The sequence below is a fragment of the Amia ocellicauda genome, chromosome 10 (genome assembly GCF_036373705.1).
Source record: "Amia ocellicauda isolate fAmiCal2 chromosome 10, fAmiCal2.hap1, whole genome shotgun sequence".
NCBI classification, from domain to species: domain Eukaryota; kingdom Metazoa; phylum Chordata; class Actinopteri; order Amiiformes; family Amiidae; genus Amia; species Amia ocellicauda.
This window is the reverse complement of record NC_089859.1, coordinates 23101499-23114468: the sequence shown is the minus strand read 5'-3', so window position 1 is coordinate 23114468 and position 12970 is coordinate 23101499. Positions and strand designations below refer to the sequence as shown.

The window sequence follows — 12970 nt, the reverse complement described above, 5'->3', positions numbered from 1 at the left end:
TAGCAATGGTTCAAACAACAGAGCCCATGGTTATAATAGTTTTTAAGGACATGAGCCAAACAAATTAATTGGGGGAGGGAAAAATGTCAATACACTGCAGTCAAGTGATGCAGGTCTGTGGTTTTCAGCAGAAATAAGTGATCTGCACAAATGTATACAATTGTAAAGGCCTCGGCTTCATTCAATGGCCATTTAATTCTGACCCATTTTGAAATACAAGAAAGCTTTCACAAATTTCAGCAGAAGAGACCGAGTGGAGTTCTGAAGAACCTTATAACAGGATCTTCAATAACTGAGAAGGGCCCCGTCCAGCTTCCTCTACTGCCTTGTGATTTATATCACTTCATTACTGCTCTCAGTCACGCGTCTTCAAGTTCTTTGTATCTGATATTGCCTAATAAACAACTGATCAATTTTCCTTTGATGTGCAGTTGAAGAGTCCTGGAGCTATTTTTTAAGATTGGTATAGTGTCATGGATGTAAAAATAAAAAGTCAATACTTCACTGCTGTTTTCTCATCCTGCCTTTGGAAATTTCCTTTGTGTACAACGTTGGATCACTTTTATTTCAATGTTTTGAAAATTTTGGTTTTAACGATATTAGACATCACTGAGATAATATTCTTCATTGCATATGACTAAAGACATGTTTTAAACCCTAGAGTACAAGTAGTATAGTAGATCTGTGGGCATTCACGTAAACTTCTAATAAAATCGACCTCACTCCAACTCTGATGTCCTGTCTTTGGTATTAATGAGAGGTTTTGAATAATTCTCAAATGATGGATTAAAGTCCGCGCTACGTTATTAAGGACTGCATCAATCCAAGGCCAGACTTGCGCAGACATTTATTTATTTTCTTGGCAATAAAAATTGATTGTATGTCAACATATTTTCAATTGACAATCGGACTGCTTGACTGGACCACTTCTCTCTTTTCAGCCCTTCAGTGAACACTTTGCTCCTTGCCAGTGTGTGTTGCATTCACAGATCGGCAGCTTTCACATATCCGAAAGCTCTCCAGTTGATAGATGGGGATGCGATTCCTTATTTGTGTCTCTTTTTATAGATTTTTCTTTTTCGGAACTTGTAATATTCCCTAGTATCCTTTTTAGAAGAGCCAACCATAAATAAACCATATTCTAAGAGACGAACATAATGAATTGGTAGATATTTTCCAGAGACTCGATACACTCTGTGAAATGCTGCCGATTTTCTGAAATTATCTCTACTGTTTTCAAATGCTGAAGCTTTTTGCTGGCAGAAACCATTCTCTGATGTGACGGCAGAAGATTAGGCAGATCGCCCAAGATTAATCCAGCTCGCTCTATTGTTCAGTAAAAGGAAATCTTCCCATTAAGGCTGCTCTCCGCTAGGCACTCTTAAAGCACTTTGCCTTGGGGTCACTCCCACCTTCCAGTTCCAGGTGAGAAAATGCTACCTCCTAGATCTGGAAGAGAGGCCTGGAAGTGGGTCTAATAAACACACACAAAAGGCTACAGAGTTAACCTGCCCTCTCGTCTTTCTTGGGGTCCTTTGTTCTGTGATGATCTAAAGCGAAGTCCTTCAAAGTGCAGTGTCACACAGAGTCTGCAAGTTCAGATGAATCCCAGCTTTCTCTAGTACAACATGTCTTTGCTCTTTACTTCACTGCTTCACGGTTGTCAGTCTTGACCGAAGAGCTGTTATTCTGCCCGTCTACATTTAGGCTCCAAAGGATTAAGGCACTGGATGGTGTTTGAAAAAGAAAAAGTATTTCTCAAAAGTGGCTTCGCCTTAATCGTATTTTACACATGGCTAAACCTCATTGATCTGATTAGTTAGTAGGCTTAAGTAGTAATATGATACAGGGCGACCTGTCAATTACGTGTGTAGCATAAGACTTTAATTCAGGGTTTGATTTCTCCGCACGGATCATTTTGGCTCCTGACTTTTGAAGCTCCTTTTTCTTCTGGTTTTCGAGTTAGAACAAATAAGAAGAGTCTCTGTGAAGTGTTCATGTCTCAGTGCTCTGGTTGAGCTGCAGGAGGTGAGCTTTGAAAGTGTATGATTTTGTAATTGTCAGTATGCTCTGGTTTGCAAATGTGTCACCTTGAGACGAGCAAATACAAACTTCAAAGAGTGGCGGACGAGCCCTGGGTGGCGGTAACTGGGGTAATGAATTCGAGGCCAGCTGCCCGGTGCCAGCTGCGGCAGCCGAACTGTCCCCTCGTCTAAAGTGTCCGCTCCACATCCTCGCTCAGGGGCTGTTCTCTGCATTTTGCATGACCTACTGCCGAAGTAAAGTCTCTGCAACTGGACGGTAGTGCGTTCTCAATTGATGTCTCAATCCCAGAGTGGAAATTAATTAGAATTACAATACATTTTTTTAATTTCAATTTGATCCCGTTATCAATATTCCACAAAGTATGCCGGCACGTTTTTGCACACAGGTGCCAGCTCTATAGAGACCCAGAGGTCTGAGCTTCCTCCTGTCTCGTCTTTCACTGGACCTTCTCCAAAACCCTCGGGGGTGCGAGGGATGCCCAGAATGGTGATTTTATATTCCTGTTCAGAGGTCAAGCTCTGCAAGTCTGGACTGCATTAAAAACATAAACTGGAGCTGAACACAAACCTGCAAAGCCAGTTACACTAATATCAGGAAAGGGCAGAAATAAATAAATAGCCCCATCCATTAAAATAAAGCTATAGTGAAGCTGTTTGGATAATCGTCTGTGTAGGTTCTCTCCTGTTTCCTGTAATGTTGTTGTTCTGTTCCCAAATCAAATACCCGGTTCTATCATTGATAAACCTTTGGCACGGTCAGTTTTCCCTCTTCGGTGAAGGGTACGGTTCTGAAGTTCCCTCCGGAGACGACAGCATTGGCACTGAAGTCGGAGGTGGTGATTTGGGGCGGGATTGCAGTATTTGTGCGAGATGTTAATGAGTGGTAGGGCTTGACAGTCATTACACAAAAGATTAGCATAATGAGATTAAAAAAAAAAAAAAAAAAGACACTGATGTGGAAAATACAGAGATTTAAATATTCAGTGTGTGGTGAAGAATGATTACAAAACAGGTTTTGGTTCAAATATGATGCTTTGAATCTGAATTTGTGCATTGAGGCCATTTAAACATATACAATATTAATGTTAAAATGGAAGGTACATTTCCAAGCACTTGAACATCAGTGGTGTTAAGCTATTTAGATGAAAATTGGGTGCCTTTCTTGGTGCCTAGAGGGTCTGTTCTCCTTTAGTCAGCAGTAAACAACACACCGCATCTTGGCATTTCCTTGGAATAAATCTGGACATTTCATTAAGGATTTCACTGTGCAAGTGTTTGTTTGAGGCTGATAAGTTACACAACCAAAACTCGCTTTTCTCTCCCTCTAAACATCCCAGAAATGTTTATTTTTTGCCTTTGCAGCCACCCATGGAAATCTGATACTGTTGCTCATGCAAAATGAAATCAGCCTTCGTAGTTCACCTGGATGTGCGAGACGCGAGGGCAGTCCATACCTTGAAAACACATTTAAGCAAGAAGCAAAGCAAATATCAAATGGTGACTGCTTGCGAAAGATAATTAGATGGAAAGTTGATGTATTCGACAATAGAGGTTACAGTAGGTCAGACTGAGTAGCTGCTATGAAAACCACCTTATCTACAGTCTCGGCAGCATATCAAGAGCACTAAAGAGCAATTATTTTATGGGTGTAGAGGGGTAGTGAGGCAGGTCATTTTTAAAAGTCGCTACCAGGAGAGCAAATTAAAAATGAATGAACGTAATTTCCAAGTGCTGTATATGAAATTATTATATTAGAGAATTACAATGATAAATGCTCATGTTGAGTTCATGTTCTATTTAAAGGTTGTTCACATTTTGGGGAGGATTGTAAGATTCATATCTTATACTAATGGCAGATATTAGAGTCATAATCCAATGAGTAATCATGCAAAAAAAAAAAAAAAACGTACACATTTTAGGGTATTGCATACCATTATTTTTGTTGTTTTTGTTATTAGGATTATTATTATTGTTGTTGTTATTGTTATAAATCAGTAGACAAACTTCAAAATAATCTACATTATCCTTTGAATAACTGACTTTCTATAGATGCACGGACATTATCAGTGAAGGTTATAGTGTACCAAATGAACGCCGTCAAATTAGTTAACACTTTGAGACATCGGAGATGTTTGTTGGAAGGGTTCTTGTGGTTTTAAGCATTTGAAAGCCTTTCTGAAATTCATTATTGGTACTAATTACATGGTTTGTTTGGGTTATATCATCCAACTTGATTGCAATCACTCAACCTGAACGAAGATTTGAAAGCCAGGTTTTAGCTCCTGCTTTCCAGGAGATCAAATTGAGATGCAGCGTGTTGGTTTCTTGGGAAAACGTCTGCAGCCAGCGATGCAGAGCGCTTTTCTTTCATTTCTGTTCTGGGATGACCTGCGTCCCGGCATTCGGTCTCATTTCCTCTTTGCTCCAGAGCCAGCCCAGTCCAAATGGTACACTGTGGCGTTTATTGATACCCGTGGCCAGTGCTGCCTTTTTTCATTTCGCCGTAGGAGGATTAAAAGCAACATTTGTTGTTTACTCAAGGTCATGGATGTATTTAGCTTTGCTCAATAACTACAGCACATCAAACAAAAAGGTGACTCCACATCCATGATTAAAACTGACGATTACCGGTGGAGATTGGTTTGTGGGAGCACAGATAAAGGAGAATTTGATTTATCGTATTGTAAAGGATTTACAGGGATCGTAAAGAACAAAGACACTGAGATCTGGAGACTTTAAACAGAATAGAAAACACAGCAGACCAACAATAGATGGACAATATTATTTATTTTAGGCAAAACATTTTTATCATTGACTCACTTAATTATAAGTGAGATTAATCTTATTTGAAATGTATAAAGCAGTGCAGCTTTGTTCTTGTTCCTCAGATTTGTTTTATACCATCAACATTCTACAGATTTTGATTTGTGGTCTTCCTACGGTATTGTGCTCGCCATTGCGTATTGTGCTCGTGTGTGCTAAAGCATTACTGATGTTTATTTAAATACTATAGCTCCAGGATGCAATGAAATGCCACAGGGATGGGGGTGGGGGGGATGCTTGTTTAGTTCTGCTGCCAAACATTTCCAGGTGTTCACAGTTCAGTGCAGCAGTTGTCTCGCTACACAACACAATCTTATTGGGTGAATTCTTCCATATGCTAGTGTGAGTTTATTTGTTTCTTTATTTCTTGCATCACACTTTAAAAAGTTTCATGGTCATGTTTCCATTAAGTTTTTAAATATATTTTTGCTAGTCATTTTCATTCAGAGTACAACTACAAACACAGCCAGGTTTGCCCACAGAAATCCCTACTTCAGTACAACCCTTAACAGCGGCAGGTGTCCGTGCTGGATGGCTATTCTGCATTGTCTGATTAATCTTAGAATAAATTTCACGTTGTTTTGTTTTTATTTTTCAGAAACCCTTCTAGATGACTTCCTGCTGACCTACCTGGTTTTCATGTCAACGAGTGACCTGTGCCAAGCTCTGCTGGGACAATATCCTTTACCGGGGCGAGGGCTGTGCTGTAATCGCAAGCAGTGTTGAGTTAAAGGAAGCTGTCCTGGGGAGTCAGGTGACCACTGACAGCTTCCTGTTTGGAAGATGCAGGGTGCAGGGGGCAGGGGGCAGGGCTTACTCAAATTATAAAATCAAATCCTTCAGTCCCTTCCAATGTACTCACTCTGGTAGTACGTAGAACAGTTTAATGATGTACTGTAATGTGTTATGTTACTTTTTAGTGTCACTTTTTTTCTTCACATTTTCTTCAGTTTTCTTCAGAGATGATGTCTGATCCCTGAGTATTTAGCAATTCCAGGTTACAATTAACGCACTCTTGGGTGTGTGTTACACAGTGCTCTTACTTAACTCATCACAAGAGTGGTCCCCCCTTTAGTAGGAGCTGGAGATGTTGTTTTGAAGGGAGACTGAAAGAGCCTTGCCGTGGCAGCCACTTTAGGGACTGCAGGTTTTCCCTTGATGGAGAGAAAGGAGCCCTTTAAGTGGGGAACAATTTGATAAATACACAGCGTTTGAATAGTATTGCCAAAAGCAAAATGTTTCCTGCAGAGGCTAATTAGGAATTCGTTACTTCTTCACCGTGGAAGGCTACCACTGGCTCGGGTTTATCCCCCTGAGAGTTCATTCAAAGAACCAAAAAAGTATATTATCCAGTCAAATCTGGCTCACAAATTGATCTCTAACTGCAGGTGGCTTATCTATGATGCATATGCATTACCTTTTCTTTCCATGTATGTAGAGATGTGTGCATGGTATGTAACATGCTTTATAAGTCAGTCGTGTACACTAATCTGGGTTTCAAGCTTGACCGATGACTGGCAATGTCATCGTTCCATTGTTTACATTTACTAGTGAAATGTTATGCTTTATGGATGTCATGACTTGTCTTTGAAATAATTCAGCTTAAGCATATCATGTTCTTCAACCCAGGAAAGACCAATGAAAACGGTTTGAATTGCACCACATCAGCTTTGGCTTCTCAATTTGCAGAGAGCTGCGTTTCCTGCAGCCCGATGGCCAAGGTCAACCCAACTGATTGTGTTCCTCTAGCCTCTATCATTCACTGGACATTTTCCTTAACTCACACTCACTTATTGCTCAAAGAGATACAGGGGCAAGGAAGAGGGCAAGGAGGCCCTGTACAGGAAGCGCAAAGTCCTACACCTGGTGTCCCAGTGGACGGCACTCTACAGAGATTTCCTCCGGGAAGAGGAGCACGTCAAGCTGTTCATAAAGGTAATTTTAAAGACTTTTCTCTCGTTCTTCATCGCATGATCTTCTACTTTTACCATTTGGAAATTATTATCAACTTTAAGTTTGAAGATATAGCCTCGCTGTAGGCTTGTGGGTCTAGGGAGGCTGGAATTGGCCATGTAGTGTGCCATATCCTGCTGACGGAGCACCCTGCGCCGCTGTGTGCTGTGAAACTGAAATGAGCTTTATTGATTGATTGGGTGAACTCCAATATCAGCACAGGCTGCCATTCGGATAGGCTTTGTCTTATCGTTTAATGAGAATACAACGGACCGCTGTTCAAACGCGATTAAAGAATTGAACTTCAGTACAGTGTGGATGAACACATCTTCCTTCCTTGTGAAGTCATCGTTTCAGGAGGTCACTGGCACTGTATCGGATGATTAGAGAACAATGTGAGTGATGGATACAGCAGACGTACAGAAGAAAAATTAGACACAGCTGCCTTACCCTCCCCATGTGATGTTCTTTAATTATAAAGAGCGCATCTTCGCTGGTGTCAGAGCCCGGGGCTGCAGAAATAGGAAACCTGCCCGTGGAAACATCTCCAAATCTGTTCATTGTAAGAAAGGCAGGCAGCTGTCATAATAAAATGAACCAGCCAGCTTTGTGGAAATGCTTTGTTAGAGGGCCGATCACTTGCAGAATAGATATAGGCAACCGAAATAAGCACAGATAAAGTATTTTCACAATCACAGTATTGCTCTGAAAATCCACAGATTTCCGCAGACATGGCTAGGTTTTCATCTCCTGAAACGAACTTCTGCGGGGTCTAAACCGCACGCTGACCTTTTCCCTTTGTCTTATTAGGTTTGAGTTTTCCAAGGCAGCACCCTGCATAGTGTACATACCACGGCCCCCTGTGTTTATTCACTGGTCTCGTGGCAACCGACGTGTATTATGTCAGCAAGACACGATATCAAAACGACAGCGAGGTTGGGGATCGTAAGCGCAGCTATATACAAAACGCAGAAGTTTGTTTGAAATGCACTAAATACTTTGTAAGCTAGATTTATACATGTATATACAAGGGGTTTTGTCACTCTTATGCAGCCAAATGTGTCTTTCCAAACTTTGTCTTGGTAGTTTACATATTGCTTCTACTGCGTGGTTTATGATGTCGCTGAAAGCCAAGATGGAATTATGTTGTATATTCTGTTATTCGTTTTGTTTCTCTGACTTGATTTCTGGATACAGTGATCTCAGTCATGTATGAATATGTACACATTATTACTGCAAAGGAGATGCACAAAAACACAACACCCCATATCTGTATAAAAATTCTGCCACTGTTTCTTTGACATTAAGCACATAAGAAAGTTGACAAATGAGAGGAGGCCATTCGCCCCATCGTGCTCGTTTGGTGTCCATTAATAACTAAGTGATCCAAGGATCCTATCCAGTTTATTTTTAAATGTTCCCAAATTGTCCCTTCAACCACATCACTGGGGAGTTTGTTCAGATTGTGACAACTCTCTGTGTGAAGAAGTGTCTCCTGTTTTCCCTCTTGAATGCCTTGAAGCCCAATTTCCATTTGTGTCTCCGGGTGCGTGTGTCCCTGCTGATCTGGAAAAGCTCCTCTGGTTTGATGTGGTCGATGCCCTTCATGATTTTGAAGACTTGGATCAAGTCCCCATGTAGTCTCCTCTGTTCCAGGGTGAAAAGGTTCAGTTCCTCAGTCTCTCAGTAGGACATTCCCTTCAGACCTGGAATAAGTCTGGTTGCTCTCCTCTGAACTGCCTCTAGAGCAGCGATATCTTTCTTGAAGTGTGGAGCCCAGAACTGTACACAGTATCCAGATGAGCTCTAACTAGTGCATTGTACAGTCTGAACATTACTGCCCTTGTTCTCAATTCTACACTTTTGACAATATACCCTAGCATTCAATGTGTTTGTCTTCTCATGACTAGTATCTTTTCACGATTCCACAGACGCTGTATCGCTACGTTCTTGATGACCTCTATGAATATCCATCGTTGGAAAAAGATTTAAAGGAATTTCAGAAGCTCCTCCGAATGCATCGCAGGCAGTGAGTCGCGTTTTATATCCTATTGTTGTATTTATGGTCACAGAAGCAAAGGATTGTTTTTTTTTTTGTTATCTGTCTAAGCCTCTCTGCTTTCTTTTCTTTTTGAATTCGACAGTCCACTAAGCTAATGCTGCTTCTTCAGTGAATGACTTTGTCTTTATCGTATACGAGATGTTTGGCTTTTTGATGCCCTTTAAAATCTCAGCGGAGACATATTTGTTAGGCACTGCTGGAAATGACCAGGTAGTGGCACCTATATTAAAATACATCTGTGCGAAATAAAGATCATATCAGACAAGTGAGGAACAGTGTGCCTGCCCTCGAGTCACCCATTTCGCAGTTTGCCAATATTAGAGGTCTGGAAGAAAGGCTGCATCTGCAACATGAAGGTCACTTGATTTGTTTCTGTCAGATCTGAAGGCACGGCGGATTTTTATAGAAGACGGAAAAGGGCAAAGTATGAAAGAAATGTTGTTGTCTGCGCTCCTTGCGCTACCATCGGGGCGGGCTGCCGGAATACAGTTGGCCTCTGTGTTCACAGCCACCAAACAGCTGTGGCCTTGTCCTCCATTGTTGACCGTAAACATCAAGTGATAGCAGGCAGTGTCTTGGGTCTTCACATTGTGGTTTTTATTCTGGGCTCTGTGTGCCTTCTGTTCAGGAAAGAGAGAGAGAATATAATGAAATTAAACAAAAAACATTAATGACTTCCACCATCCACTTGGCTGAGTTCCTCCCTCCAGGAGTTGGACAGAAAACATCTGATTTCTGCCCCGATTCTTTGTAGGGACCTCAAGATAAAGGGTGTTCAGACTTCCAAGATCTTCCAAATGACTTTGACTCATACTGCTCTGGTCTTTGGTAGCCCTGAGGGGCTAAAAGACCTTTACAGGAGCCACAGGTAGCTGTTGAGAGTGACACCAATGATTTCGGTTGACAGTTTTTTTCATTGTCATTTGTTTTCATTTTTCCACCTCTATAAGCACTTTATATGATGTGTCTACACCCTTTACAGCCCAGTAAGAAATTATACACTGCTGGCAATGGTCTAATATCTCAGACTGGTAAATGAGTCTGTGCCGATTCGGAGGTCTCTTGGCAAATCATTGTCGTTCTGATTTACGTCGATGATTTACCAAGAGACCTCCGAATCGGCACAGATGAATTACATGGAATGGAAGAGGGATCCATGGAAATTAAAGATTACAACAACAACTTAGGTAAAGCTGAAGGGACCTGCTTTGTAGCATTAGCAATCTACACCGCTTTTTAATTTGCGTCCCCGTGGGCCCGGGCCGGGGAAAACTGTATCTTTCTGCTGCGTGTGCTTTCTCATGCATGTTATATTGTACACACGCCTGACTGCTTTGTTGGAATTCAGATATTAAGAAAATGTACCACGGTTATCGAGCATAAGACTGATTGTTGCCTTTGCTTAATCAATCGTGATGGGTTTTCCAACACAAATATAATTGATACTGGAAATCCGCGTCATGTGCGACAATTTCTAATAATTTTAAGACAGTGGTGAATTCTCATTTCTCAAGCTGCATACCTGCTGGGAATATTAGAAACAGCTTTGTTGTTTTCCTGGCACACACGGAGGGTTTTTCCTCCCCGGTCTGGACAGCAAATGTCTTTTGACAAATGAAGCGAAGTGTCTGTGCGCTGAACGGAGGCAGCCGTAAAAATCTCAGGGGTCCAAGTCCTGGGAAGAAATTGCATGTGTATCGAAAAGGACAATGCTGGGCGGTTTGCCTGAGGTTTAAACGATGACTTTGAAGGTTACACTTTTACTAGGTCAGTGAAGGGACTCGGGGACAAACAAGATACAGGAAAAATGACAATTTAATTTAACCGTGTTGATGTGTTGCCAATCAAAGTAGGAACCCTGTAGTGCAGTAAGGGTTTGATTCAAACTAGCTAAATCATCTTGAATTGTTTATTTATCGAAGCTGTTTTAATGTGGTTCGGATTTGATTTGTTAATGTGTTTTTTTTTGTTTCCCCCCCTTTAGCACCGTGGATGAGTACTCTCCGCACAGAAAGGTAATTGTTTAATCTGTATGCGTCACAGGTTTTCCTGCTGCCTGGGGATGCCAGGCTTGTGCCGTTGCGCAGGTCCGGGGTTAGGCAGTCTTGACTCATTCACATGGCAGATCATTCCTGCTTAAACCACTGTCTTCTCAAATTATCAGTCACTTGGTGAAATCTGAAATTGGAAAAGAAATCGAGGAGAGAGAGAGAGGTGTGTGCATGAATTTTCCAGTGGACATTAACATTATTTATTTCCGTGTAATAATTCCTTCAGATAATATATGTTTCCTGAATTGTGTGTGTGTGTGTGTGTGTGTGTGTGTGTGTGTGTGTGTGTGTGTGTGTGTGAGAGAGTGGTGGGGTGGTGTGTGGTTTGTTTTGCATACATTGCGTTATATTATTCTATAGCGATGTAGCTGTCACTTACACACAGTAGCTATAGTGCAAATACATAACTGTTAAAAAGGCGGCTGTCGTTTTATTGTATTACTCTGTTTTCTTAACACAACAGCACAGCCAACTCCCCACGTCTCCCTAAGTGTCTAGACCAGCAGTGACAGTTATATTTGAAACACTATTGACATTTTGGTTTTCAATAAATCGTCTAATGTACGCAATTCTGTTCTTTGTACACAATTCTGTTATTTGGTTTGTGGCACAAGCAGTCTCCACAGAGATGTTGTTGGCACGTTTCCTGTGGAAAGCTGGGCCGGGCTGTGCAGTTCGATAGGAAAGCAGGCTTTCGTAAAAACAATGAGAAAGGGAACGCTTAATGAATTTTGTTTCCCTTCGTGCAGAATAAAGCCCTCTTCCACCAATTCAGCCTTAAAGAAAACTGGCTTCAGCCAAGAGGGACGTATAATGAGGCAAAGGAAGGTAGGCACTAAAAAAATGTCACACTTCTATTTATTAAAGGTTACATAGCTGGGGGGATATGTCTGTGTGCAGCTCGAGGGGGTTGTGGTTGAGAATGGGGATGAAGTCCTGTTCTCACCCAGCTGTCTGTTTCTCCTCCTCTTCCTTGCCCTCTCCTCCTCCCCTGTCAGTGTTCTGCCACGTCTACATCACCAGAGACTCGTACCTGAGTGTGAAGACCAGGGTGTCCGTCTCGGCCCAGGAGCTGCTGCGCGCCGTGGCCGACAAAATCGAGTGCACGGAGGAGGAGATGGTGTTAGTCGCCGTGACCTTCCCCGGAGGTAATGTGACTGAGCAACAGGACAAAGGGAGGCTTTAGGGGGAGGAGGCTTCCAATCAAAGTAAAGCAGGAATTATGATTTTTTTTATGCTTGAGAAGCTAATCCGTCTTGTCAGAGTATAGCTATAAATATGATCCCGTCCGTGGACCAGTGCTTGGGGCTTTAACCTTTTGTCTTGATCCAGCAAATGTCAGCAACTGACAACGCAAGGGCTTTCAGGGATGTTAAAAGCAAGAAGGTTAAAAATACTGAGGTGGAAAACTGTGTCTTTAAAACGTGGACTGTTTTTCGTTCCGGGTTGTCCAAGGAACTTGTAGTATCTTCGTCTACGTCTCCAGTGTGTTTTACACCATTTGTCCACTGTTAATCCTTCTGTTTTGAGTCACCCTGATGTTAAACATGTATATCTAATTAATAAAAGCCAGCTACTGTTGTCTTCTAACACAATGGCTGTTGTTTTAATTGGAACTGATCCAAACTTACCCGGTTATTCTTTGCTATCAGTGTCTGAACTGTGTGGACCAAGAACAACAGGACAGACATATCTGCAAAAGGTACTGCCTGACATTTACCCAGACATATTTGAATGTCGCTCTTATTTCTCTCATCCTTCTGTAGAGAAACGCATCCTTCAGCCACATGACAGTGTGTATTCTGAGTCTCTCACAATTACTGGACGCCTCGTCGTGTGTAGAAAGGACCTCAGTGAAATCATGGTGAGACAAGGTTTTCCTTCATCACATTTAAGCCATTTATATTCAGGAATATATAAAAGCATTAATATTGTACCATGTGACGTTTTTGATCCTTAACGTTAATTTGCACAAGGTCATTAACTGCTGTCTGTGACGGGTCTCGGTACAGTGGCCCGCTGCGCTCTCTGTCGCA

At 41.7% G+C, this 12970-nt stretch overlaps 1 protein-coding gene across 1 annotated transcript in view; it reads left to right on the top strand.

The window, feature by feature from the left end:
• rapgef5a (Rap guanine nucleotide exchange factor (GEF) 5a) overlaps positions 1 to 12970 on the top strand; it is a 63194-nt gene that overhangs the window by 41367 nt on the left and 8857 nt on the right. The window contains exons 12-18 of the mRNA XM_066715574.1: positions 5467 to 5545; positions 6659 to 6803; positions 8753 to 8850; positions 10868 to 10898; positions 11684 to 11762; positions 11933 to 12082; positions 12701 to 12798. Of these exons, the coding sequence (XP_066571671.1) occupies positions 5467 to 5545; positions 6659 to 6803; positions 8753 to 8850; positions 10868 to 10898; positions 11684 to 11762; positions 11933 to 12082; positions 12701 to 12798 (680 nt within the window). The remainder of the gene's footprint in view (positions 1 to 5466; positions 5546 to 6658; positions 6804 to 8752; positions 8851 to 10867; positions 10899 to 11683; positions 11763 to 11932; positions 12083 to 12700; positions 12799 to 12970) is intronic.